The 27,733-nt window shown below is 44.2% G+C and overlaps 2 protein-coding genes across 3 annotated transcripts in view; one reads left to right on the plus strand and one right to left on the minus strand.

Annotated features, from left to right (window-relative positions):
* Ippk (inositol-pentakisphosphate 2-kinase) overlaps positions 1-9,458 on the plus strand; it is a 40,313-nt gene extending 30,855 nt beyond the window's left edge. Inside the window, exons 12-13 of the mRNA XM_055595258.1 lie at positions 5,019-5,095; positions 8,015-9,458. Of these exons, the coding sequence (XP_055451233.1) occupies positions 5,019-5,095; positions 8,015-8,240 (303 nt within the window). The 3' untranslated portion in view covers positions 8,241-9,458. The remainder of the gene's footprint in view (positions 1-5,018; positions 5,096-8,014) is intronic.
* A 952-nt stretch (positions 9,459-10,410) lies between these two features.
* Cenpp (centromere protein P) overlaps positions 10,411-27,733 on the minus strand; it is a 200,579-nt gene continuing 183,256 nt past the window's right edge. The window contains exons 6-8 of one of the 2 annotated variants that reach the window (XM_055595209.1): positions 12,094-12,173; positions 11,046-11,137; positions 10,411-10,712 (exon numbers count right to left, since the gene is read on the minus strand). In XM_055595209.1, coding sequence (XP_055451184.1) covers positions 10,585-10,712; positions 11,046-11,137; positions 12,094-12,173 — 300 coding nt within the window. In that variant the 3' untranslated portion in view covers positions 10,411-10,584. The remainder of the gene's footprint in view (positions 10,713-11,045; positions 11,138-12,093; positions 12,174-27,733) is intronic. The other variant, XM_055595210.1, reaches the window with a different exon arrangement.

The raw sequence follows: 27,733 nt of genomic DNA on the forward strand, positions 1-27,733 counted from the left end.
CTCCTCCTCCTCCTCCTCCTCCTCCTCCTCCTCCTCCTCCTCCTGTGGTGCATGCCTAGGAGTGAAATTCCTTGGTCCAAATGGTAACATCTTCTGTGTTACCCAGGCTAGCTTCAGGCTTGGAATCTGCTTCTGTCTCCAGGATAGCTGGGATTACAAGTGTGCACCATACACTTAGAATCCTACCTAGTCTTTTTTTGGGGGGTGTGTGTGTGTGAAGTGGGTAAGTGGCATGAAGAGGGGGTTGAATTTGTCATTTTCTTGCCATCTTTAAGGTAACAGGTGTTAAAGTCATTGTCAGCAGGGTGTGATTTTAGGGGACGTCCTCCATCTTCCTGCAGCCTCTTCACACAGCCTCTTCACTGTGCCCATGCCATTGTTCCTAGGTGGTGATTTGAGTTTGTTACTGTTAAAAGTTACAAAAAGTGATGTCAAACCAGAGGTGCAGAAGCTATGCTGTACAGATGTATCCACTGGGGCTGGGCTCTCCAAGAGTTGTTGCTCTGTGTATTATATCTAGTTGTGGTTTTCTAAGGTGATCTCCATTTGCTGTAAAGAGTGGCTTGTTTGAGGAGGGGGTGGCTACACTTAGCAGAGGGTGTGAGGGTAGGATTTAGAATGTAGTAAGGGATTATGTTCAAATACAAGTGGCAATAGCGAATTTTCCGCTAGGTCTGTGACCTCACTGACCCTGGCAGAAAGACCTAAAGAGCCAGAGTGTGAGGGAGTCTCCTGTGCAACAGTCCTAGAAATGGCTGCTTCAGAACAGTGCTCAGCAATGGCAGTATCAACAAGCACGCTGAAGGGGGGGGGGATGTTTGCCATGTCCCCTCCTAGACAGAGGAGAATTAGCCCCTTTATTGGTTGTCCAGCGCAGAGTGGTGAGCCCCCAAATCATATACACAAACAACAACAACAAAAATGGACTCTGCAGGCTGTATTTATATATATTTGTCCATATATACACATACATCATACATACATATACATGTAACAGTAATCTAAGAAAAATGAGGTATCAACATAAGAAGAGGGTGCCTTGAGGTTTGAGGGAGGAAAAGAAGGGAAAATGCTATTTCAATTAAATAGAATTAAATGTAATTGGTTCAGTTTTTTAAGTGGAGACAAATGTTGATGTTGCCGTTGTTTTCCTTTCATCTCCTGAACACAAGCACCTCTGTGAGATGGTTATAAATGAGTTTATATTTGGTAGATTCCAGTGCCATATATTTGCAAAGACCAGGTGCTACTGGTATTTAAATATTTTATGTTTTTGAGCTTTTAGTTCATTACCTGTTTGGATTATGAAAAAATAGCACACACTGGAGAGTATTGAAAAATGTATAGCCCAATTTGCTGGGATTGATTCTCAGCCTTGGCTAAGATCTTGTTTGCAGTCTCTGTTGCTGGCGTCTGGCTAAACCCTGTTCTGACTGTCCCTTTGTAGCGCCTTTGGACTTCACGTATGGAGTCATGCTGTGCATGTTCTCCTGTGAGGTGATGTTCTCCAGCAACATTTGAGTGGGGCCTTTGCCGTGCATTGTTTTTCAGTGCTTGGCAGTGGTCCATGAATGGACGGGGTTAGGATTTCCTACTTCACTGTGTGAGGCTCTATTTTTAGGTGTCTGAGCATTAGAAGTAAATACTTGGGGGCCGGAGAGATGGCTCAGAGGTTAAAAGCACTGGCTGCTCTTCCAGAGGCCCAAAGTTTAATTCCCAGCAGCCACATGGTGGCTCCCAACCATCTATAATGAAATCTGGTGCTCTCTTCTGGTCTGCAGACAGAACATGGCATACATAATAAAGAAACAAACAAATAAGTATTTCTTTAAAAAAAGTAAATACTTTTTAACTGTCATTTATCATTTCAAGTGGCTTTGATCTTTAGATAAGCTTGTCACCTTCAAATTTCCACTTTCTGTCAGAGAACGCATCTAGATTCTTGTGCTTCATGTTTGTCCCATGTCTTGTCTTTTTTAATTTTTTGTCCGTGAATAAACAGGCATAAAATGGTCTTTAAAATATTAGTTTATTTCATGAGTACATACTCCATCTGTGTGTATGTGGAGCCCATAGAGGCCAGAGGGTGTTGGACACCCTGGAACTGGAGTTACAGATGGTTGTAAACTGCCTGAAGTGGCACTGAGAACCAAACCTGGATCCTTTGCAAGAGTAGCAAGTGTTGTTACCCAGTGAGATGTCTTTCCAGATCCTATAATCAATTTTTAAAAAGTTATTCTGGGTGCTAGAGAGATGCATTGACAAAATATTGGTAAAGAGAGGGGCTAAAGAGGTGGGTCGTTTTGGAGAGCCCTTGCTTTCCCTTGGAGAAAGTTTCAAGTAGTTTCAGTTCCCAGCATCTACTTCAGTCAGGGCAGATGGAGCCTCACCTGGAATCCCAGCTCCTGTGGATCCACTGCCTTCTTTCGGCCTCTGCGAGTACTTGCACGCATGTGTACACACATTCACACAGACACGCTGCAAAAGAAAAAATCCATCCTGACACTATCTCTGTCGCTTAGACATAAAATTTGAGACAGGTCCTCATGTTGTCCAGGCTAGCCTCAGACTTGAAACTCGTGGTTCTCTTGCCTCGGCCCTCCCTTGTGCTGGGATTACAGGTGTGAGCCACCACACCCCCGAACATTTTATCCTTTAGTGCAGGTCTGCTTGGCAGTGCATCTTAGCTTTGTTTAATGGCATGTGATTGTATTTTCTGGTGACACTTTGGAATTTGTAGGGCTTGATGTTTTCTATTTACAAAAAGACTTTGGCCCTAACTCTGACAGGTTTGTTTTTGTCTCTTCTAGGGTAGTCACATGTTAGGGGAGTTCTGTCTTGTTAACCCTCTGCCCTGTTCCCGGCTATATGCTGGGTATTTTCTATTGGTCTTCCAGTTTAGCAATTCTCCGTAGCCTTTTCTTTTCCGCTCCCATTTCTCCTCTTATTTGATCTGGGCCCCGACCTGGTACCTTTCTTATTCTATAACTTTGTGAGTAATTAGTGCTATACTCCTTAGAGAACAAAATGTGGGGATTACCGTTGCAGTGGAACACAAGGGAGGATACTTTTCAGCCCAGCCACTGCCTGCTAGCCTCCTGAGAGGCCGGCGGGTCAGTTTGCTGCCCTTGCAATTCCCCTCCACGCAGAGTCACATCTCTTCAGTTAATCTGATGAGCGCTTAATGTTGTTTTTCTAAAGATTTCAGATGGCTGATTTTTATGGTTTCCAGTTCTTTGGGTGGAGCAGCATGTGGGGCTGGTACCTCAGCAGCTGGAGTCCCTGTGCATCCGTGTCCACTACTGTGGGTTGTTTTTCAGTTTTAGCCCTTTTTACAAAACAAAGCGGTCTTTATTTTTTAGAGCAGTTTGCATTTCTCAGCAGAAGTGAGGGTGAACTATAGGTTCTCATGCCCCTTCTGTGTTTTTGTTGTTGGCTTTTAGTCATGTCATCCTGTCTTGTGCCTGCATCTTTTTACTTGTGTGTCAGAAATTGTGTTTGTACAATTATTTTAGAAATCAATTGCTGCCTAGTATTGTCTTTCTCCAGAAAGAATTTTAGGTTTGTCTCTGCCAAGAGGACTGGCAGGCTGGTGTGATTTTGCCCTGGCTTTGGAGCTGATCCTTTTGAAGTAGAGTTGCAGCTCCCAGTAGGGTCTGCCAGTCAGGCTCAGGGTTAATCTCAGTGGTGCAGTCTGCACACTGAGAGGGCGGTTCGTGTGGTTCTTGCCCTGCCAGTATTGAAGGTTGACCTTCCTTTGGAAAACAGACCCAAATGCCTCTTGTCCCTGTCTTATTAGCAATGCCTTCAAGCAGAAATTTTGCTATTTTGTCCAGTTCTTCTAGTTGGCTGTTGCCACTGAATTGGCTCAATAACTCACTGGAACTCCAAGCGAAAGTCTCACTCCTTAGTTTTGTGTCTAAGGTTCCCCGCTCCCCCAAATATAAATATTTAATATTTATATGTCAGGGCTGGAGAGATGGCTCAGTAGTTAAAGAGCACTGGTTACTCTTCCAGAGGACCTTGGTTTGATCCCCAGCACCCACATGGCGTCTCACAGCCATTTGTAATTTCATTCCCAGGGGATCTGATGCCCTCTTCTGGCTTCCTCAGGCACTGCACAACATGTACAAAACCCCTGTACACATAAAAGACTAGATGTGTAGTCTAGTCTGGCCTCAAATTCACTGTTGTTGCAGAGGGTGATTTGACTCCTGATTCTTCTGACTCCACCTCCAAATGCTGGGATTGTAGGTGTACACCACCACAGCTGCCTTTTGTGTAACTAGTCAGTTCTTACAAAAGTAGGAGCTGTTTAATCTAAAATAATAAAAGAAGGCATACCAAAGTCCAAAGAACAAAAGGGATTTAAAAAAAAAAAACCTGCCCCAAATTGTGTGCTGTAGAGGTGAGCATTGTGGGGGCTGTCTTTGGTCTCTCCCTCTGCTTGTCTCACACGTGTAGTACTGGTCCTGGATTTGTGGCAGGCATTGTACAGGTGCATGATGCAGAGCTGCATTCGCCTGTCTCGCACTGTGGAAGAGCTTGGTTCAGAGCATGGCATCTGTGTCTTCAGTTTTCTCTTTATACATCAGGATACCTCAGTGCCCGCTGAGGGTGCAGCTGATACACACGCAGCCCTAGAATGTGCTCACGATCGCTATAATCGCTCTTCCCAAACATCCTGCGTGTATCTTAGAAGGTACAAAGTGGTAACTGCTGAGTACTCCGTATGGTCAACATACCGAGAAGCTGAGCACTTTCTGCTCTCCCCACTCCCCAAACACAGACTGTGGTTAACTTGCTGAGGCAAGTAACATGGATCCAGTTGGGGTCCATGCGCTCGCGATGGAGGGTGAAAGGATGTGGTGGAGACTGGCGCATGTGTTGTCACAGGGAACGGTTCCCACCATATGTCAGGCACTCTCCTGTCCTTACCCTCAGGTTCTGTTGCAGCAGATAGTTGCTCTGTTGGGTGGGAACGCTGTGTAACTTGGAGCTGCCCTTTGTCTCCACAGGTGCAGCAGTACCGAGTAGCCATGACCGCCAAGGACTGTTCCATTATGATCGCACTGTCCCCTTTACAGGGCACAAGGTGAGGCACCATTGTATAACACCTATCTTGATCTAATGGTTTTACGGCACAGGGATGGCAAGTAGGCTCCCTTATTTAGAAACCCTGCCTGACAGGGCTGCTGTTTCTTTGGTATATTTGTTCTCATAGGGCTTTATTTATTTATTTATTTATTTATTTATTTATTTATTTATTTATTTATTTATTTATTTATTTTAAGGAATGGGGAGCTTATTTATTAACTCTTATTCTCTAGAAACCTGTGACTTAATTAAAGGCATTTCTGGACAACAACAGGCTTTCATTTAAAAATGATTATTCTTGTATATGTTACTATTTCTATTAAATTGGGATGTTCATTACTGTTATAAGAAAATAGTCTAGTAACTTAGAAGCAGTGTGGATGTGGCAAATTCCTTTCAGAGGAAGCCCAGGCTACATCCAAATTGGAGCACTGAGCCTTTAACAGGTTGCAGGATGTACTATCACAAACTCACTCATTTTTAAACCTCCAAACAGCATATTTGTTATTTTTGTTTCTTTTCTGAATAGTTTGGCTAGTTGTGGTCCCCTCCCTTAGCTTTTAGTAGTTCAGGCTGAGCCTGACCGTTTCGTAGGTAGCACCTCTATGTTGCTCTCAGGGGCGCCGGGCCCGCTGCAGACTCTAGGACCCTCCACATCTGACCTGTTCCTCGGTTAGGGTGACCACCCATCTTTCTGATGGGTTGGTTTGTTTTTGTTTCTGATGTTTTGAGGTTCTCTAGCAGGCACAGCACTGTCTACTTTGTGGCATAGCATGCTGAGGAAGGTGCGTCTGGTGGGGGCAGTTGACTGTTCAGTTGTAAACTCCTGTTACCTTCCAAGACAGACCCAGAGTTTGGCTGTGAGGGGCCCTTCAATGGACTGTGCTAGTTGAAAGTCGCCCCATGGGTGCTATTTACCATCACCACCTACCCTGCCTGGTCAGGGATGCAGGTAGGAAAGTTAGATAACACATCATTTTTATTTTTAAGTGTTTCAAGCTTAATTTATTTTTCAAATGTGAAGTGTTTAGAACTTTGTGTTAGAAAAGCTTTGCCGTTTGGCCTTGCGTGCGCTTCCTCAAGCCTGTTTTGTGGAAGCTGCAAATTAGCGACCAATTTGAAGAGTGATGAGAGACTGGTAAATTCTGACTTGTTTTTGCAGAGGATTCTAAAAAGGAAGAATGGGCCTTGCCTGCGAGGGTCAGGTCTCAGGGCCAGATAGTAGCCCCATGTATCAGGAGGCTCAAAGTTGGTGGTCCACATCTACCTTCAAGCAAGAGCAAAGGAGGTAGGGGGAGGCAACAGGACTCTCCAAGGTGTCTCTACTGCTGTACTTTCTGCCTGTGGAAGGAGCTGTAGAGGATAGTTGGTAAGAGGAGAAAGGAAGTCCTTCACCTCCAGTTTTTCCTTGGAAAATGCACACAGGCATCAGGAGCTCAGTCTTCTTTGAGGAAGGTAGTGTTGTGCTCACAGGAATTGTACCTAGCTTGGGAAGAAACACCCAAAACCACCAGAGACAAATTAGGGTTGGGTTCATCTTAAGACGAACTTAAGCCTGACTTTATATCCCTTGAGATTCATGTATAGCCCACAAGCCTCTGTGGCTGCCATTTATTTCTGTCATAGTTGAGAGGTTGTTAAGTCATCCTTCTTGTTGCTGCAGGCTTTTGAAGAGTTTGGAACTGCCAGGAAATTTGTTCCTAAGTCGGGCAGGGTCTATTGCAAACAACACAGACAGCTCAGGCTTGCTGCGTATCTATCCCCTGGCCTCCCTTGAAGCTGGCTTGTGCCCCGAAAGCTTTTATGGTGAGGGCAGCAGCTCCCCAGCCCAGTTATCCCACTACCACTATTCAGAGCTACCACAGGGTTGTGTGTGTGGCCATGGCAGTAGGGATAACTGTGCCCCAGCTTTTGCTGGGTCCTAGCAGTATAGTCTGAAGGAGACAGGCTTCTTGGTGTTAAGTGGTTGGTGTACACTGGCCTGTGCATTTGGCTGTTCTGGAGCTTGTGGTTACCTGTCAGACCTGTGGTCCAGTCTAATTCAGTTTTTCCCTTATAAACAGGATTCTGGAACAACAAACAAGAATTAAGGCTTTAGTGTACTTTACAACAGGCCCATGTATGTCAGTGTTTGCTTTTCCAACTAAGGGCTTTTTGAAACTAGTGTTTTGTCTGATTTTTAATGATTTCTAGAGCCACAAGAGTAGTGAGCACGTAGGAAGCAGACCTCCCTTAACAGTTCTCATAGGCCAGCCCGGGATCAGCCTGCGATGCTGTTCAGGCAGTAGTGTGAATGCTACTTCGTATGTTTTCAGAACACGGTTGAATACGCCACAATCTCAGTATCAGGCAGGTTTGAAGTTTTATTCTGAAAAGGTTTTCAAGTAATTGTTCCTATTGTTAGAAGCACATGACTTTATGATATGTATAAAATCCACAAAAGCCCCAAGAAACAAAAAGTATTGAAGATGTGATCTAAGGATTAACACAAAGGCAGCTTGCCCTCCAGATGTGGAAAGCATGAAGGGGTTCTCAGCAGCCATGGGAAAGCGTATAAAGAGAGTCTGTTTCAACAGCCGGCCATCTGGCTGCTGTACAGCCGACGTACTTTTTACTTTTTCTTGGGTTTTGTAATACTTGGCTCATGATAAAGTGACTTCTCCAGCATTTGCTAATACCACGGCAGCATGGGACTGTCACTCACGCATTCTACATAATGGCTTTTCCACCTTCTATTCTTCGAACCCTCTTCCTGGACAGTGTGCTGGCCTGTGGCACAGCAATCACTTAGCCTGTGCCAGTGTGTGAAGCTGGCATACACAGTGGACGCACACAGACATAGAATGTGCTCTGAGAGCTGGCCTGGGAGGGGAGGGCTGAGGGTCTGTGCAATCTCAAATTCTTTTGTTACTTGCAGCTCTGACCAGAGGCCTGTTATCCCTTCATCAAGATCCCGGCTGGCCTTCTCTGTGTCTGTATTGGACCTCGACCTCAAGCCCTATGAGAGCATCCCTCACCAGTATAAACTAGACAGCAAGATAGTCAACTATTACTCAAAGACTGTGCATGCCAAAGACGACGCTGTGAGGCCGACTCGGTTCAAGGAACACGAAGATTGCACATTGGTTCTCCATAAGGTCTAACTTTTCCCCCCTGCAGTGTCTTTGAAACTTGAATGTGAAAACTGAATGACAGAGCTATTTGCGGTTGTGTTGGGTGACTTGGCTGTGAATGTTTTTGCTTTTAACCCCTGCTGAGGTTAGACTGCCTCTCAGAGACAAGGAATTAAGGAGCACTAGAATCTTCTAGGACCAGGAATGTAGGACGTGAGTGCTGTGTCCCAGCAAGCCATCTGTTTTCTTAGGGTGGAAGTGTCCGTTAAGCCCCAGGAAAACATCCTGGGTAGTTCTTCCAAGCAGAGCTCACGTCCAGTTCTCTAATGCGAAAAGCCTTATTATTAAGACCCAAGGTTTGGATCTCTTACCACCAGACTCTTGACATAGAAAACTTGAATTGTCATGAGTATATTACGGTTTGGATTTTCATGAAAACATGGATACTACTGGAACTTCCCTAGCTATTAACCGGTCACTTGTTCAATGCAGGTCAAACATCAACGCAGGCTTTGGGCGGTCCCCTGCTGCAGAGCAGTCAGGGGTTAGTGTGGACATCAGGTCTGAGTGCTTTAGACTCATGTCCCTGTGGAGGTGCTGAAGCCCCTGGCTTTGTAATAGGAGCAGCAGCAAGGGGACACAAGACTCAGGTCGGGATGGACACCACTTGCATGAGCATTGCTTTTTTTTTTTTTAAATTCTTCCGAATGATTTAACTCTAGGGGGAGCTGAGGCGTTCTTTCTTACCTGAAATTGCTGCTGTAGAGGCTGGAGGCAGAGCTGTAACTCAGCTGCTGTGGTTGGCTGGGTGGGTGTGCCTGACAGCCCAGAGTTTTCCTAGCACTCTAGTGTCTTGGGTGGTTGGGGATCAAGGTTTCCCTTCCTCCTAAGCCACATACTCACCCCTGGGTTAGCTCTGAGGCATATTGGGTATGTGGGTCTAGGGCTTTGCTGTTTTCAGCAGGGCTATAGAAGGCTTCTAGCTGGCACTGAGGATTCTATTGGGGTCACCAAAAGTGTGCCTGGCTGCTATAAAATCATTGGGAGTTTTGGCTTCATTTTTGGCTGTACAGACTGATTATTTATATCATTCTTTTGAGAGACTAATGAAGGCTTATTGTAACATAGTAAAAACCATGGAACTGTATGAAATATGCTACATGAAAAATGAAGAAAATATTTTGCTGATTGTAAACTTTTGTGGGAAATTTTGTGATAAACTTTGAGAATTATACTTGTTTGAATCAAGTGACCTCCTATAGAATTTGTTAAATTCTGCCCTAATATTCTGACTGTTGAACACTCAGGTAAAAACACTTGTGCATTTGGATCCTGACTTTCTTTTGACTGGTGTAGGTCATGTTCTAATAACTGGGGATGTGAAACGGGAAAGCGGCCTGTTTTTGGTTTTGTTTTGACTCAAGGTTGACTGATTTGGAGGTGGACTAGAGGGGTGTGTGTGTCTGATGCCACAGAACTGATGTCAGGTATGGCTGGGTCTCAGAGAATTATTATTTAGCAATTATTATTATGGCTGGATAGATGGGCTGATAAAAACAAGCAGCATCTCCTGGGGTAAAAACAGGTGGCACACCCTGTCAGTATGAGCAGGGCTCTCATCCAACCATAGTCCTGATGCTCTGCTTAGTTTAGGATGCCCATACCAACCCCTCATCTTGGCAGCACAGCAGGTAACTGAAACACTCAACAAATGTTAGTTCCGTGTCTGACATGGTACAGCCTCAGCCTGGCTAGTTCTTATGTGGTAGTGGGGGTTGGACTCAGGGCCTTGCACACAGCAAACGATTGTTCTACCATGAAGGTACACTCTAGCCTTTGTTTTTTGAGACGGGGTGCACTGTGTGCCCAAACCTGGCTTTAAGTTTGGATTGCACTGTGTGCTGGGATTATAGTCACATACCACCCTCAGACTGTGCATGTGTCTTCAGCGAGGTTCCCAAGTAAAGGAAACAGTGCAGTCACTGCTGTCAAACAGTCCTTTAGTAGACCAAGTGGAGTGTCAGGACTTGTTGGGAGAGTCTGCTCTGCAGACCAGATGTTTAGCTTTGGGTTTTACTGTGGCTCATGTTTTCTTGGGCCAACCTGATGTGAGGTTGAAGGCTTAGCACAGCTCTTTGACAATCATTTGGGAATGGACAACCATACACTTACTTGTAACAAAGCACTACACACGTTGCTTTTAACATATCTGAAAAGCTTTATTTTCATGCCATGGGAGTTCACATGTAATGGACCCACAAATGCATGGTCAGAAGGATATAGTTTCTGACTGGAAAAGAGAAATGTTCACATGCGGCAGAAGTCACATGTTCCTCAGGCCAGCATCATATTCCTGTGTGCTGCCAGAGGGGAGCTAGTTGTTTTCCGCACTGAACAATCTTATAAGGCTGTCTAGAGCAGCTTCAATTCCAAGTACTCCCAGCAGGCTTCGGAAACTCAGAGGAGCAGTTTCTATGACCCTGTTCTTGTCCAGCTCCATGGCTGTGAAGAAAAGAAGCCTGGTAAGAAACGTCAGTGTCTGTCTATCCGACAGCCACATAGTGGGAAGCACTAGAGACAGGGCGGAGAAGACCAAGGGCCATTGTCACCTGTAACCTAAGGCAGAGAAAATGCCTTCCTCCACACAGCCTGCAAAGGCCTCAGGAGAGTAGTCCCTTCTTGTGTGCTATTTGGGTGGTTACTGATTTACAAAGTACATTTTATGACATTTTCAACTTTTGATTCTTAAAGTGTAAACCCAGATAAGATTCAGATGCCTTTGTTGGGCACACTGAGAAGTCTCTGGAAAGGCTGTCCATACACCTGGAGTCCTACCTCGCTCTGGGACTTTGGTGAGAAGGTCCAGCTTTGGGAAAACTTTCCCTTCATCATCTATTTGTATCCTCCAAACAATCACCAGTTCAAACCTGAAAAAGAGGTGAGGTTTGGTGTTTCTGCGATTTGAAAAGATTAGCCTCTGAGCACGTCACATGGTCTCTGGTGGCCAGGCTCACCTTCTAAGGCCAATTCTCCAGAGAGAAGGAAGGCAGTGATCAGTTCCATAGGACAGTTTGGAAACTTGTACACACACTATGGCAAACATCAATGGGATAAGTAATGGGACAAGCAACAGGATGTCCTGTGATAATGTTGGGCAATATACGGTGAAAATGATCTGGAATGGATAGGAAGCGGCACACACACTGTCTTCACGGTTGGACATTTATCCTAAGAGCAGCCATGTGCCATATGGCAGGAGAAACAGGATTGAAAAGCTCAAACCCTCAGGACCTGAGGAATATAGACAGAACTCCTCACTGGAGGATGAGGCATGAGAATAAATGAACTACAACTCCGTAGCCAGCAGCCCGTGTAAGGAAGACCCTGGTAGAAGGCAGACTAAGTGTGCTTAGGCTGCTGAACATGTGTCCTGAAGCACATACAGGCATATGTGCGAATACGAAGACAAGATGAAAAGCAGGAGTGTGACAGTGGCTGTGGGAGGGTGCTCTTAGGAGCCTAGTGTAAAGGGGGGGGGGGTACCTGTTTTTTAAATTTTGGCTTCTCTGTGGTTCTTGTGACGTCTGTCGTACCAGCAGATTCACATTCACACACACACACACACACACACACACACACACACACACACACACACCCCTCTTCCTTGTACACCCCAAGGACCCCGAGGCAAAGTGTCTCTTGCTGACCCCAGCCCTGCTTCCTACCTTTGCTCTTCCTTCAGGGTTACACAGCAGTCTACCTGCACACGGTTGGTGGGTGTCTGCTGTGATACCACCTGTTTCTCCATTGGATACTCTTTAGTCCTCCCAGCCTCTCCTCTGAACAGTCCTGGTTCTAGGGCTGTTGTGCTACACAGACTTACCCTGGCTGTCTGGCACTGTGGATCTCCATGCAGTGGGAACAGGTGCCCTCTGAGAGGTACAAGCTATCTGGGTACTTCTCCTGTATGTGAAAAAAAAAATAATTACAGTCAGATCCAGGAGAAACATTTTGGAGTTTGAGATGGAAGTGTTTTATGTGCTACTGGCTGGTGCTAACTCACCCACATAAGCTTCTGGCCCTTGAATCCTTGTCATGGGCCAGACCCCACCCAGGCACCCAAACTATATAGTTGGAGGTACCAGGCTCCCATTGTGTTGGGGAAAGCATATGGTCTGGTGAGAGTCACCTTCATGGTGAGACCCGTACCATTCCTGGTTGCAGTGTTCTGTCTATAGAAAACAGGAATGGGGCGAATGTCACAGGAGTAGGTACGGCTTCCTCAGGTAGTATGGCATGCCTTCATGCTTGTCCACAGCAGGATCTAGGAGGCTCTAGCATATCATAACTGACATACTGGTTTATGTCATCATGACAACAAAGTTTGTTTTCCAGGTGTCTAAATAGAAGACAAATATAACTGATGAGCACTTTTTGCCTGCTTTGTGCAAACATACTATAGGGCTAGAGGCCAAACAACAGACTTGAGATTGACATCACCACGAGGTTTTAAGGTCTCAAGGCTGATCTTTGAAATGTCCTTCCATGTATCCTCTCAGTTGCAGAAGAAGAGATGCTTTCTAGGGGTGATACCTAAGTCAAGCAAGGACGGTGAAGTACAACTACCCCCGGCCCAGCCAAAGAGCCACTGTCACCATGGGGTAGGCCTGGGACCTTAGAGCCTACCGGGGCTGAAGAGACCGGCTAGATTAAAGCATCTGGGTCCATCAGATAAGGTTCTGTGGGGACAAAGATGTACCACAACCCCTTAAAAGAATGCTCCCTCTTGGAGAGCTCCTGCTAGCATGGGATACCAAGGCTGCCAGGGTCTCTGAATGTAGCCACCAACAAAGAACACATCCAGGCCCCAAGCTGGGGTGGGCTGGTATACTTTACAGATAATTACTAATTTCAGCAAAACAAGTTTTTAGAAAAAAAATGTATACCTAAGTGATTTCAGTGGAAAGTGTTGGTTGATGTTTAAACCTCAGGCTCTTCTAAATTAATAACAACTGTTTGAGGAACGTAAAGGAGTGTGTGTGAACGTGGCAGTTCAGCTTCCAGACTGTGCTTGGCTGCAGCACATGGGGCTCAAGGGAGGGCTGGGGCTTGGGCTGGCTCCAAGGCAAAGCCTGAGGCTTGGCCTCCAAACAGGACAGAACTGGTCTCCACTCCCTAGGCCACTCTGTCGCATAAGCAAAAGGAACACTCAGATGCATTCACTAAAAAGTGTACTTTAATAACTAAGACAGAAACGCTGACATTAGACAGTGGGCAGGCATTCAAACATTCTTCTGTAAAGCTAGGACTGCAAGAGCATCCCTCCATGTAAGCTGAGGTTGCTGCATTTAGCCAGCTTCATTCCTGTGTGGTCATCTGAACTCTAGAACACTGGAGAGTAGGAAGGAAGGAATGAAAAACCAACAGCCTGAGTAGACCCCAAGAATAGCAACCTTATTAGTTACTAATACAAGGGCCGTTCTTAATGAGAGGGACATAAAAGACTTTGAGGGGGAAGGCAGAAGAGCTGTGAAAAATATCAAACAACATATTCAACGTGTTCTTGAAGATGGAGATCAGCTAGTTTCAAGAGTGATAGGAAATTTGAGAAATTTCCTCTCTATTTGACTTTGATAAAGAAAGACCAAATAGGCAGGAAGGAGTTAGTTATGGTCCCTGACTTAGACTATGTTCCATTAAAACCAGTAAGACAACAAAAGGTTCATCAGAAACTATCCATGTGATCTGGAAAGAAACTTAGTCACATTCTTCCATTAATAAAGTCACGGCCCAAAGAGGGGAAAGCTGCTGGGTAGGCCTGGAAGGATAATCTTGAGCATGCTCTGACTAGTGCACAGGTGTGTTTTGCACGTCACTGGGGGCTCTGGTGAGAGGACAATAGAAGCCTATGTATCTGCAGATGTTATCAGGAAGGCTGTTACAGAGGTGGATCTTCCAGGGGCCTCAAGAATGCTAACCAGCTGGCTCTTGTGCTTCCATTCCAGGGCTCCAGGCTCTCCAGGAGTGCAGGGCCTGGGTGCCACTGCGGACTGTTAGGGCATTGTGTACTCAGCTGTGTGCCATATGGTGGAATTTGCATGAAAAACAAAACAAAAAACCCTGGTGTTTATGATGGGGTGGGGTGGGGAATGCTGGCCATTTGATAGCCAGCTGGGTTCACTCTGTCCTGTGGCATTGGCTGATGGAGTGCAAAGGAGCTATATTTTAACAGGACTCTACAGGCTGCCTGTGCGATGCTTCAGCCACACTGGCTCAATACCATAGGAGTGACGACATCACCTCCCTTCCACTAAGTTCAATCCCATGGGCAGTTTGGATGTCCACAAATGTCAGTTCATCTTGATGTCAAAAGATTTTTGTCTGAACAACTGAATGGTTTAAAAAAAAAAAACACACCACCTTATAATTCATTAAAGTGCACAAATACAGCATAATGAAACAACTAGAACACCACAATTTTAGTAGATTGCCAAGGTGATACAACATACCACTTTAATTCTCCAAGTGTTTTCACTACTCTATAAAGAAACTCTTGGGCCTTCAGGTGTTCTCAGCACAGATTTAGGCAGCCACTAACATAGTTTCTGTTTTGGATTCCCTGTGACAGACATTTTAGACAAGTAGAATTCTGTGGTATGGACTTTTTTTTTTTTTTTTTTTTTTTTTTGGTGACATGCTTTTTATTTAGCATCTTTTTAAAGCTCATCCATATTGTCTTAAATGGCCAGTTAATATACAGATTAGTTACTACAGTGTTACCTGTTCACTAATACATACATGGATGACTGTTTTTACTTTTGGTTTGTTTTTGTTTTTAAGACAGAGTTTCTCTGTGTAGCCCTGGTGGTCCTGTAACTCACTGTGTAGACAAGACTAGCTTAAGTGCTGGAGTTAAAAATATGTGCCACCATGCCCAGCTTTTGACAGGATCTCTCTCTGTAGCCCTGGAATTCACTATGAAGAAAGACCAGGCTGGCCTCAAACTCACAGATTCACCTGCTTCTGGTTCCAGAGTGCTGGGATTGAAGGTGCATACCAGTATGCCTGACTCCATCATTAGAGACAGGGTTTCACACTGCAGCTCTGTCCGGCCTGGAACTAATCATGTAGAGCAGGCTGGCACCTTCAGAGAGTAGCTTGCCTCTGCCCCAGCTGCTAAGATTAAAGGAGTTGGCTAGTTCAAGTTATGTGTGTGTGTGAACTATATACCTATGCGGGTACCTGTAAGGCCAACACATTGGACCCCTGTAGCTAGAAGTGGGTAGTTTTGAGCCACCTGCTATGAGGGCTAGAAACTAAACCTGGGTCCTTTAAAGAGAACTACACACTTTTAACTGACTTGATTGCTGTTTAGCTGGCTAGTTATGCTGGCCAGCAGGCTCCAGGAATCCTCTTGGTTCTGCCGCCTCAGTGCTAGGATCACAAGTATACGCTGCCACACATGCACAGCTTTTGTTTTTTTTAGATTTATTTTTATATGTATGGGTGCTTTGCCTGCATGTGGTCTGTGTATCACATGCACGCCTGATGACTGGAGAGGGCATCCATTCTCATACTTCTGTTAGTGAGCCATTCCCTAGCCCAAGGCCATTACATATATTTAGGTTTATGTATAATTTTGAGGATTTTTGTTTTTTATTTTTGAGGATTCTTAAAATTAGTTCTTTTTAAACTTTTGTATGTTCTGTGAGAAAGGAGACCAACTTTATCCTCTGGCCTATAAACCATTCCAGAACCTGCTTCCTTTTCATTGTCCTGGCTCTGTTTACATATCAGTCACTTGCTTTTTTTCAAAGCTAGCCTTTAAAGCTTCTACTGTGAGCAAAACTCTTCTAATTTATCAGGGACTGATGGCAGGGCAACTGTGTATCTTCATATAAAAAGGAACCTTGGGACTGTGTTGGCATACACCTTTGATACTAGCAGTCAGGAGGTAGAGGCAGGCAGAGCTCTGTGAGTCTGAGGCCAGCTTGGTCTACAGAGTGAGTTCCAGGACAGCCAGGGCTACACAGAGAAACCCTGTGTCAGCACCTCTCCCCTCCAAAATAAACTCAGAGCCTGCTTCTCGCCACACACAAAAGATTAAAGGAATGAGTGAGTCAGAGACAAAATGTAAAGAGCTAAAAAGTATGGACCTTTTTAATAGAAAACCTGTCAGAAGATACAAAGTGAAAAGCAATGACTACAGGGGAGAGAGATTTTCTCTTTGGTAAATTGGTTTCATTATAATTGGAAACTCTTAAAAGCCATTGTAAAGATGCAGGGTGGCCTTGGGCTGAGTGAAAATATCAACAAAACAATGTGTAAAGAACAGCTGGGTGTGGTGGTGCGCACCTATCATCTCAGTCTTTCTACCCTTTGGAGGCTGAGGCAGGCAGATTACAAGTTCAGTGCCAGGCTGGACTGGCCCTGTCCCAAAACAAACAAGACAAGCAATCCACTTTTAAATGACTAACAAAGGATAAAGACAATGGAATAAGAATATGCAAGGGAAGGAGCATCACTGGTCATTAAACGAATGCAGATTCGTAGACCACAGTGACTGCTGGGTGCAAGGGGGCCAGCACAGCCTCTTTGCCAGGGATAATGGGCCTTGGTTCCCAGCTCAGTCATTTGTTGGCTGGGCAACTGAGAAATCACTTTTCAACTGTGAGCCTCAGCTGTTGTCTAATTCGAAATTGTTTGAATTGACAGAAGTTGCATGTGGTCATGCAGCTGCTGCCATCATACTCTCCCTCACCTTGCACGCACAATGCTCCCCTCAAGGACACTTCCTGTGTAACCAAAACTAAACTGCCCAAGCCAGAATGTGTGCCCGTCCAGTGTCTCAGCTGCCCATGGTATCCCCTCCTCTTGGTTCCTTCAGACCTTACACAAGCCCTTGGTCACATCTTAATGGCTTGGGTGCAGCAGCCAGCATCTCTGTGGCTCATTCTGGCTCCAGCACCACACCCAGAGGCAATGGCAGCACTCTGAGGGCTGCCGGAAGCAGCTTTCTGTTTCCAGCATTGGTTTGTTTGTTTGTTTGTTTGTTTTCCTACATCAGGGCTGGCTCTACCTTTCTTCCTAACTAGCAGCAACAGTCCCTTGTTCTCTCCATGACCTGTAGCTTTTTAGGGTCACTATTTACCACCATCCTCATTTTGCCCACCTGTCACAACCTGCTCTTAGTAGTTGTAGGTTCTTGCCATTGGAAACAAAACAGTGGTGTTAAAGGATGTGGCTCTCGCCCTGCTGTGGAAAGAAGCAACTCTCCAAGGATTTGATAGGATTAGTAACCAAGACAGCTTTGTTCTTAGAGTTTTGCTAGGTTTACAGCCTCTGAGAGGAGAGAGTAAGAAAAAATACACTCAGCCATTTCTGTACCTATCTGTGCACACAGATGCTACAAACATGTACGATGTCTGGTTCACCCCTCAGGACACCTCTTTCCATGCTGGTGAATCACCACCTCTCCTTTCTTGGCCATTTCCTAAACACCAAAGTGTCTCTGTACCTCACCCTAAGCTCTGAGAACCTGGAGAGGCAATGAAAGATGTTAAAGTGTTAACCTTAGTGTTAGAACCTCTAACCACTAACAGTGGACAGATACAGTGTAGCATTCCTCTGACAGAAGCTCATCTTGCTCTAGGCCTAAGGCAGGTACCATGTTCCTTTTTAGTCAGTGTGGCATGTGAATCAGGCTCACACTCCCATGACTGTTTCAGATTGTCACACACTATAGCAAGTGAAAGGTTAGCTAGCTATTCTAGAGCAATCTGGAGAAGAAATCCTATCATCACAATCTTCTGAACTGACAGAACTGTCCATCCAGCATCAGAAGCCCATTTTGGAAAATTTCGGATTATTAGAACCACCAAAAGGGAAAGCACAGCACATACATTTAACTCACATGCTGACCTCTGCCACAGGCCATCAGACTGGACAGCCGGTTCCAGCCTTTAAGTCCTTTGATTACACAGAGAATGGAAAGACTGATTATCTGAGGACTGCTAAGCCATTTTCTCTTGAACTATATTTTTTCAAGTAAACATTCCAATGAAGCAATACAAACAGAGCTGAATGAAGTAGCTGTGTTGCCAGATTTCATCCTCCAAACCATATTATCCTAAGTTTCCTGGACTTAGGCCTGTGACCTGAGACACAAAACACTAGCCCAGCCATGAAGTAAGAACAGTGGGCACAGATGCACTCTGGCTTAGGAGGTGCCAGCACCTCACACATCTGACTCTCAACAGAGGTCCGATGTCATCAATAGAGGAAGTAGGGCGCTGAAGAGCTGGAACCATCCATGCAAATAACTGGGCTCAGCCAAGGAAGTCCATGAGAAACACTGCCTATCCAGAGGGACTTCACAAACATGCTTAATTTTGCTCAGAGAAGCAAACAACTAGAACAATTCAAGAAGGTTACAATTTCATCACAGCACCAATAGTCATGAGCAAAACCACAAAGCTTCAGGAGAGCACTGCCCAACCTGGGTGTGATTTATGACCATCTAACACTGCAGATTTTATAAATAATTTTTCTAGTTCTGTGAAAAATATCAGTGAGGTTTTAGTGGGGATTTACTGACGTTCACAGAGTCTGTGGTGGTGGAGCTTAGAGAGAGGGTGTCTATAGCTCTCAGTGGAAAAGCAAGACAAACCTGTGCTCCTATCTGAGAAGACTACACCACATGTTATAGATTCCACCTGAAAACTTATAAAATGAGAAAATCCCCTTTGTTCTGAAGAATACAGGCAAAACATTAATACACTTAAAAAAAAAGGCTAGGTCTAGTAAAGGTACTCCCTATGCTTTACTTTATGCAGAGGAACGTTTAAAAAAAGGCAAAGACACTCTGGGTTCAGAGACTAGAAACCGCTGGTCTTTTCCTATCTTTCCCACACAGGCAGAGCATTGTGCTGGGCAGAGGGGAGCACAGAGACCCACCCTGCCTTTTATAGAGACTTTGAACTTCTTCTCCCTGGTCCTGCTTCCACCTCTCATCCCACAGACAACGGGACTCTCAGAACAGCTTCCTGGTTTCCAATATTTTACTGCCACTTTTCTCCCTCCCCACTCTTTGCCTAAGCATTTCGTCTTGGAGACAGAATTTCACTGTGAGCCCTGGCTTGCCTAGACTCACAGAAATCAACTTGCCTTCTCTTCCTTAAATTCTGTAGCTGATGCTTAAGAAAAAGAAAAGGGTCCCTGGGAGAGAGCAAGCCATGGAGGAGGACAACTTTTGGTCGCACAGACGGGTAACAGGGTAGGAGGAACTTAAATTGTACAGAGCAGTTCTAGTATTCAAAGATCCTTTGGCCAAAAAATCATGGACACCTTTATGAGGCAAAAATGTAAAATTATGCCCATTTTTAAAATAAGAAAAACATGGCTCACATACATGCACTGATGTTTTAGTGTCCCAGATCCAGGATGGAAACAGGCTGAGCTGGCCCCTACTCCTGCTCCCTGTGATCCAGCTCAGCTGCCAAGTAGAGCGTAGGAGACAAAAGGGGAAAATTGCCAAAGCAGAAGCTCCAGGGACCTCCCTGAGCTTCTTTCAATGCCTTTCTCTACTGCTTTCTTATATATATATATTTTTTTTTTCATAAATTTTACACAATTATGAAGACTGTGTATAGCTTGTATATAAACCTCCCTGGTAGGACCTTACACTGGCACAGATGCCTGTTACAGACGTCACTGACGTATCAGCACTGTAACAGGTCCCTACCGTGTTCAGGTCTCCATTTTTACTGCTTGGATTCTATCAGGACACCATGTTTGAAATCAGGGAGAAAGTCTCAGTTTAGTATACTCTTGCATCTCTACATTCTCCCTGTGTGCTACCACTAATTTAAAGTAGTTTGGTGATTTTACTAAGTGGCTTCCATGTTTTGTTGACAGAATTTTTAAAAATTTATTTATTTATTACATCTACAATGTTCTCTGTGTGTAGACCTGCACACCAGAAGAGGGCACCAGCTTTCACTTATAGATGGTTGTGAGCCACCATGTGGTTGCTGGGAATTGCTCTGGAAGAACAGCAGTGCTCTTAACCACTGAGCCATCTCTCTAGCCCCTTGTTGACAGAATTTTAAGAGCAGTTTTTTATTTGGGCCCTGGAATAGCCCTGTCTTAAAGTCCTGCCACAGAGCACAGAGACAGCTCCGTAAACATTCGTCACTGTGGCCTTCCCTGTGGCACGATGGGCAGCTCATTATGGCCTCAACCGAAAGGGGACAACAGAAGAGTAGCAACTGTATCCATTTCTCTATAAAACATTCCATTGACACTCATATTTCAGCATAAAATAGCTCTTGAATTAGAGGAAATGAGGGGAAAGGAAAAAGAAAATCCTTGGCTATTCTAAAATGGCTTTGTTTTCCTAAAGCACCCTGAGTAAAAACTTCAGCTCATCCTGTCCATGACCGACCCAATAGGAGAAATCTGGACAGATGCATCAAGATGCACTCATTCAACATGATGTAGTAGAAGTGTGTGTGTGTGTGTGTGTGTGTGTGTGTGTGTGTGTTGTCGACCTCCTTGGGGTCCAGCTTATCTCTGCATTAACAATGCCTTATAGGCAGCCCTGCCCCTTAGGGAACAGACTTCCCGCCTCTGAAGCTGAAAAGTAGGCACAGGGAGATGACACGGGGTGCTGAGTGACTGGTAGAAGGGATGCTCCACCCTCCGTGGCCAGGCATCATCTTAACAGCCTTAGCTCTACCATGAGCTACAGGAACCCAGTACATTTCTATTCTGCTTAAGCTAATGTGAACTGATTTTCCCACCATCTATGTTGCCCTGAAAGACTCGGGCAGTGGTGGCACATGCCTTTAATCCCAGCACTCAGGAGGCAGAGACAGGTGGATTTCTTTGAATTCGAGGCCAGCCTGGTCTACAGAGTGAGTTATAGGCTAGCCAGGGCTACACAGAGAAACCCTGTCTTGAAAAAAACCCAAACCAAACCAAACACAAAACAAACACCAAAAAAAAAAAAAAAAAAAAAAAAGCAACCAAACAACCCCCCCCCCCACATCAGGGGGTGTGAATTAACCCTTCCCCTACAGTGGTGCTCTGTGACTGTGCACACAGCACTCTCCAGCAGGCTCTCCAGGGAGGTCTCAGCAGGCTGTCTCTCCACAGGCCAGCAGTGTTTGCCCAGAAGCAAAGACTGGAAGGAGAAAAGGGTTTCTGGAGACTGCTTGTTCTGTTTCCTGATTTGAATGGTGGTTATAATGTAAATTCCCTTTGTGAAGAATTATTAAGCTGTGTATGACATATGCCCTTTCTTTGTCTTATTTCACCAGAGGTAAAAAGACAAAAGGCAGCATGCATGACCTCATGAGGCACAAAACTTGATGGAAAAGGCAGACAATGAGTAAAGAAGCTTATAACTACAGGACTGTGATGTGAGCCAGCAACTTCCCACTCTTTGCAGCTGCCATTCTTTGTCAACTTTTCAAGGTGCTGTGGGTCTGGGGTACTGTGCCGCAGGAACAGAACTGTTCTCATCTGAGTCATAACTAACAGAGATGGCCATGCTGCTCAGGAAGCGTTATAGCTTCTATGCAATGAGTTCTGACTGTGCTCTGAATGATGTTTTTGGTGCCTTTCTATTCTTTTGGGATTTCAATATGTAAAGAAAAGTTATCTGAAAATATGGAGATTTAATGTTTGCCTGACTTTTTGGCTCATTTACATATAACATTAAGTGCTCTATATCTTTATGCTGAGCTATGGTTCATATGCTGTAGGTCAACTGGAGTTAGCTACACTGCATTTGAAATTAATGGGTAAGAGCTACAGCTTAAACATCTTTGTTACATGAAGATTTTAGTGTAGACATTTGTTTTAAATATTTCTGAACTTTTTTCGGCTTTTAAAATATTCCTCTATTAATAATTCCGCTTGGGTCAATTAAAAGGAAATAATATATTAAAAAAATAATTCAGTTAGAATGTAGGGTTAAATAAACTTGCAGTAACACAGTAATTTTCAGAAGCTGAGGCTGACCAAAGAAATGAAAGGATTACAGTTCTTAGCTCTATTTGGAAACACACAGATGCTGTATATTTGAGGGCTGGGCAGGGGTAAGGCCCCGGAGGCCTGGAGGCTTGCATAACAACCACTGTTTATGCAGCCCTGGCCAGCAGCAGGAATGGAAACTGAAGAGTGTCGGCCAAGACAGTCAAGCTGCTGGGTTGGTTTTTTCCCCCCTTAAAGATAGAACAGCCAAAAGACAGATTTCAATTTTTAAAAAGCTATACTTCAGTTGCAAATAAATAGGAAGCCTATAATGTTTTAAAAAAGCATATTTAACTAAATGCTTGTTTACATATTTGTAACAGAAAGAGCCCTTATTTACAGGTTCTGAATACTAAGAACCTTACTGCTTTTTCCCATACAAGAAAGTGCAAGGAGGAGAACTTCAGCTGGACTCTGAAAACAACCCAAAAAGAGTTTAGAATGAGTTGTTACAATTTGTTAGGTTAGCAGAGTCAGAGCCACTGGGAACCTGTGCAGACAGGGCCTCACTCAGCACCTCATCAGAATGTCCAATCACTACCCAAGTTCTCCCAGGGGCATTTGCAAACAGACTTTCGTCTTTTCTGCCCCACAGAACAAGATAATGATATTTTCATAAAGTGCTTATGTTAACATATGGACATAATAAATAATTTACCTAATTACAGCTCACAGAAAGAATGGGCTCAGGTACAGCAAGATCTCCTGAGGATCTGGCCTGCACAGTCTTAGAGAAAGAATCTGCCCACTTGTTGGGAACTGGAGGGGGAGGGAGTTAGGGATCATGCCAGGTGGTTTGTGTTTTTCGAACAAATACACTATTTAAAACATATCAAGACATCACAAGTAAAAGCCAGTATAACCACACAGACTTGGTGGCATCTGCCTGTAATTCTAGCACGTAGGAGGCTGAGACAGGAGGATCACTTCAAGATTGGACTCTAGGTGTATTCCACGACATCAAGAGCTATAAAGCGAGACTCTCAGAAAGTCCAAAGAAAGACAAAATAGAGACTTGAACCGCTTCACAAACTGTGAACGTGTAGTTCTTTTCTTGAGGCAGTCTCATTTTGGAGCCATGGTTGACCTCTAGCTCAGAGACCCACCTGCTTCTGCCTCCTTGAGCACCGTGACTAAATGTGAGCACCAGCCTGGCCACGTGCGGTTGCTTTCAGTTGTATTAGAGTAAGACTTAATAAAACCAAGCAGCTACGATAGGCATCCAATCTGAGCTATCATAAACAGCTGGAAATTTAAGAAAAGAGCTACATAATACTTGGTCTGAAACTTCACAACTATAGGTACTTAATTTGTATCTACTACCTAATAGAAAAGGCAGACAATAACGAATGAGGTGAGAGTACAGGAAAAGTGGGTTATTTCGTAAACCACTGAGATGTTCCCTTCCACCCTTTTTAAAGCACACTATGCATTCTGGAATGGCACATTCACATGGTGAGTAGAGTAAAATCATCCCTTTAAATCTTCACAGGGTACCGAACTATTCCATTCATTCATAGGTCATACAAGGCTGCTTTTCACGGAAGCTTCACAGCAGGTATATGCTATCTGCAGTGGGGTATCTTTGAGCTTCCTGTATCACTAAATCTCAGCCCTACCCTGGCACTTATTCCAGGGAGGGATGGCTGAAAACCCTCCTCTTTTATTTTATTTTATGTCCTCACTTTACACCCTGATTACAGCCCTCCCCTCGCAGCCCCTCCTCCCATTCTCCTCTATCTTACTTAGAGGGTGCCATGGGTACTAACCCACCCTGGCATATTGAGTTGCTGCAGGACTAGGTACATTCTCTCCCACTGAGGCCAGACAAGGCAGCCCAGCTAAGTGAAAGGGATCCACAGGTAGGCAACAGAGTCAGAGGCAGCCCCTGCTCTCATTGTTAGGGGACCCACATGAGGACCAAGCTGCACATCTGCTACATATGTGCAGGGGCCTAGGACCAGTCTATGTCTTAACATAGTTCCATACCTCTTCTTAACATGGATTACCATTCGGATTATCTAATTTTATTTCTCAAGTGAGAAATAAAAGTTCAGAGACAATGATACACCATTTGAATCCTTGTGGACTGGGAAGAACAACTGAGGGTGTTAGACTTAGTAATCATACTCTCATGTTTGTTCATAACCCCATGTTTTGGGGGTTGGGACATGGAGAGGAAGAAGGTGTAAGCTCCTCTTTCTTTTCATTTCCTTTCTTCTTCTTCTTTTTTTTTTTTTTTTTTTTTAATTTTTTTTGAGACAGAGTTTTTGTGTAGTCCTGACTGTTCTTGAATTCACTCTGTAGACCAAGACCAGGCTGGCCTCAAACTCATGAGATCCACCCAAATCTGCCTCCAGAGCACTGGGACTAAAGGTGTGTGCCACCATCACCTGCCTTAATTTTCATAAAATCCATATTGCATAAAGTGGCCAGTTTGTCAACACTCAGGACATCCTGAGTGCTGTTCAGCCACCCGCCACCTCTGTTCCCAAGCATGTTTATTACTTCAAAATAAAGCTGCATTCATTAATCAGTTCATTTCAACTCTCTCAAGCCCCCAGTAGCCACCAACTATTCTGTGTGTGTGTGTGTGTGTGTGTGTGTGTGTGTGTGTGTGTGTGTCAGTTGAGACAAAGTCTTACTTATAACATTTGCTGTCCCGAAACTCAATACACAGACAGACTGGTCTTGAACTCACAGAGATACCCCTGATTATGTCTCCTCAGTGCCAGGATTAAAAGTTTGTACCACCACACACAGTTCATTGATTTCCGTTTCTATGAATTTATCTATCTTACATAATTCATAGAAATAGGACCCTATATTACATGACTTTTAGTATCTGGCTTCTTCAGCAAAGCTTTCTAGACTCTTTATCACTTAATTTCTTTTTATGCCTGAAAAAAATATTACATTGTATATAAATATTATACTTCATTTAGATGCTTTAAAATAACATATATTCTTTTATCCCCGCCCCCAAGACAGGGTTTCTCTGAATTCATAGATATGAGATCATCCATCTGCCTCTGCTGGGATTTCAGGCATGTGTCACTGTGCCCAGCCATTCCTTTACATTTTCACACAAGGCCGAACTATTTTATTTATTCATAGCTGCATATAGGTCTGCTTTTCATGGAAGCTTCACTGTGCCTGGCTTATATTCTTGTTGAGAGTCTCACTTTTCCCTACCCTATTTCCTATGACTGGATCACTCTTTCCTCCCCCCATCCCTCCATCTCTGCTGTTGCTAAAAACTGGGTTGTATTTAATTTCAATGAAGAAAGTTTCTTTGGGTTCAGTTTCAGAGGTTACAGTCGATAACAGCAGGGCACGGTATGGCAGCTGCTGTGCTGCATCCACTGGCCGTGTGAGGTGGCTTGTTCACATGGTGTGGAAAGACACGGAGCAGACCCAAACTAGTTCTTGTGAATACTGGAGTGTGGTGACTCTGGGACTCGAGGTCTTCTTGCGCTAAAGGCCAACTGAGACATGCATATGGGTCTTTAGCAGCTCCCAGACTGACAGACTATGGCTGTGGTCAGTCTGTGTGTGGACCCTACATCTCTAGAGAACCGTTATACTCATTCATAGCCAATGACCCATCAAGCAGTCCTTTAAATGCCTACATCCAGAAGGGAAAGAAAATTCTGACTTTTGGAGGTAGGCTTTTTTTGGGGGGGGGGGGGGGGGGGGCTATCTGCTGCATGCCTTTTCAGCTGTCCCTAGCTCTTTAGGCTTTGGTAGTAAGGTTGTACATCTCAGCAAGCTGCTATAGCCAGAGGGCGGCTGTTCAGGTGCTGCCCTACTCCCTTGGGGACCCATCAAAGAGGGTCGGAACACAGCACACTATTGAAAAGAGGTTCGTATCTGTCCCCTAACTCCAGCAAGATGCATCAAGAATGTGGGCTGCCGCCGAGAGCATGGGGAAGAATGACAGGAGGCATGTAAGCAAGAAAGAACACCTCAGTGGCTCTCTCCAGCTAGCACTCCTCAGCTGCTGCAAGTATCTGTTTTGATCCCAGGGCTCAGCATGGTTTATTCTGTCACATGCGGCAGTCTGTGGTGATTTCAGTAGAGAAACTGATCCTGGGGTACTCTGCAATTTTCTGTGACATCACAATGGTTGTGACTTTCATAAGCAATAAACATGAGTTTGTCATACAATTCAGCAGTTCTACTCCTAGAAACCAAACTATGAGAAATCAGAGTGCATCTTTATACAGAATGTTCATAGTAGATTTACTCATTACAGACAGTTTCAAATAATCCAGTTTTCCTAAACTGGTGAGCAGCTAAACAGGTGAGGCTTATTAGTAGCCAGCTTTCCACCGGTCAATAAAAAGAAACAAAATGTCCATACCCGCCACAACATGGACAAACCCCAAACAATTCCAAGTGAAAGAAGCCAGACACAAGATCAGTCAGGTTACTTCATGAAGATGAAATGTCCAGAGGTTTTGTTGTTGTTATTGTGATAGGGGCTTTCTCAAATTTATCTTATACTTTTCTTCTTTAACTACATTTAACCTGCTGTTTGACTAATCTCTATTTTATTTTTTTAATCTTTAAAAAAATACAGATGTCAATTTGTTACTCTAAGTTTTAAAAAACAAAATACCACTTTCTTAAATCACTGATTCTGTTATATGCTGATTGTCCTATAATTTTCACTTAACAGAGGCTTATTTTTTCAAGTAATAAAAAAATTCTTTTATGTGCTTTTTTTTTTTTTTAGTGGTGCCATTTGTTTTTCCCATGGAATTTTTCGTTGAATTCCTGAAATTCATGAATGTAATTTACTTACAAATTAAAGAGCTAAAGGAAAGTAAGTCCAAAAGGGTTTAGTGAAATTAGTAAAGAGCATGACTAGGAGGGCTGGAGGGGCTCAGAAGTTAAGAGCATAAGGAGTTTATGAGTGAGTATGTACCGTGTGTCTTTCTGCTTCTGGGATACCTCACTCAGGATCATCTTTTCTAGATCCCACCATTTGCCTGCAAATTTCACGATTTCTTTGTTTTTAATTGCTGACTAGTATTCCATTGTGTAAAGGTACCACAATTTCTGTATCCATTCTTTGGTTGAGGAACATGTAGGTTGTTTCCAGATTCTGGCTATAGAAATAAAGCTGCTATGAACAGAGTTGAACAAATGTCCTTATTGCATGGTGGGGCATCTTTTGGGTATATACCCAGGAGTGGTATAGCTGGGTCTTAAGGTAGGGCTATTCCCAATTTTTCTGAGAAAGTGCCAGCTTGATTTCTAAAGTGTTTGTACAAGTTTGTACTCTCACCAGCAATGGCGTAGGGTTCCCCTTTCTCCACATTCTCTCCAGCATGTGTTGTCACTTGAGTTTTTGATCTTGGCCATTCTGATGGGTGTAAGGTGAAATCTCAGGGTTGTTTTGATTTGCATTTCCCTAATGACTAAGGACGCTGCACATTACTTTAAGTGTTTCTCCTCCATTAGATATACTTCTG

This window comes from Psammomys obesus, unplaced genomic scaffold, assembly GCF_907164565.1.
Source record: "Psammomys obesus unplaced genomic scaffold, mPsaObe1.curated_primary_1811, whole genome shotgun sequence".
NCBI lineage: Eukaryota > Metazoa > Chordata > Mammalia > Rodentia > Muridae > Psammomys > Psammomys obesus.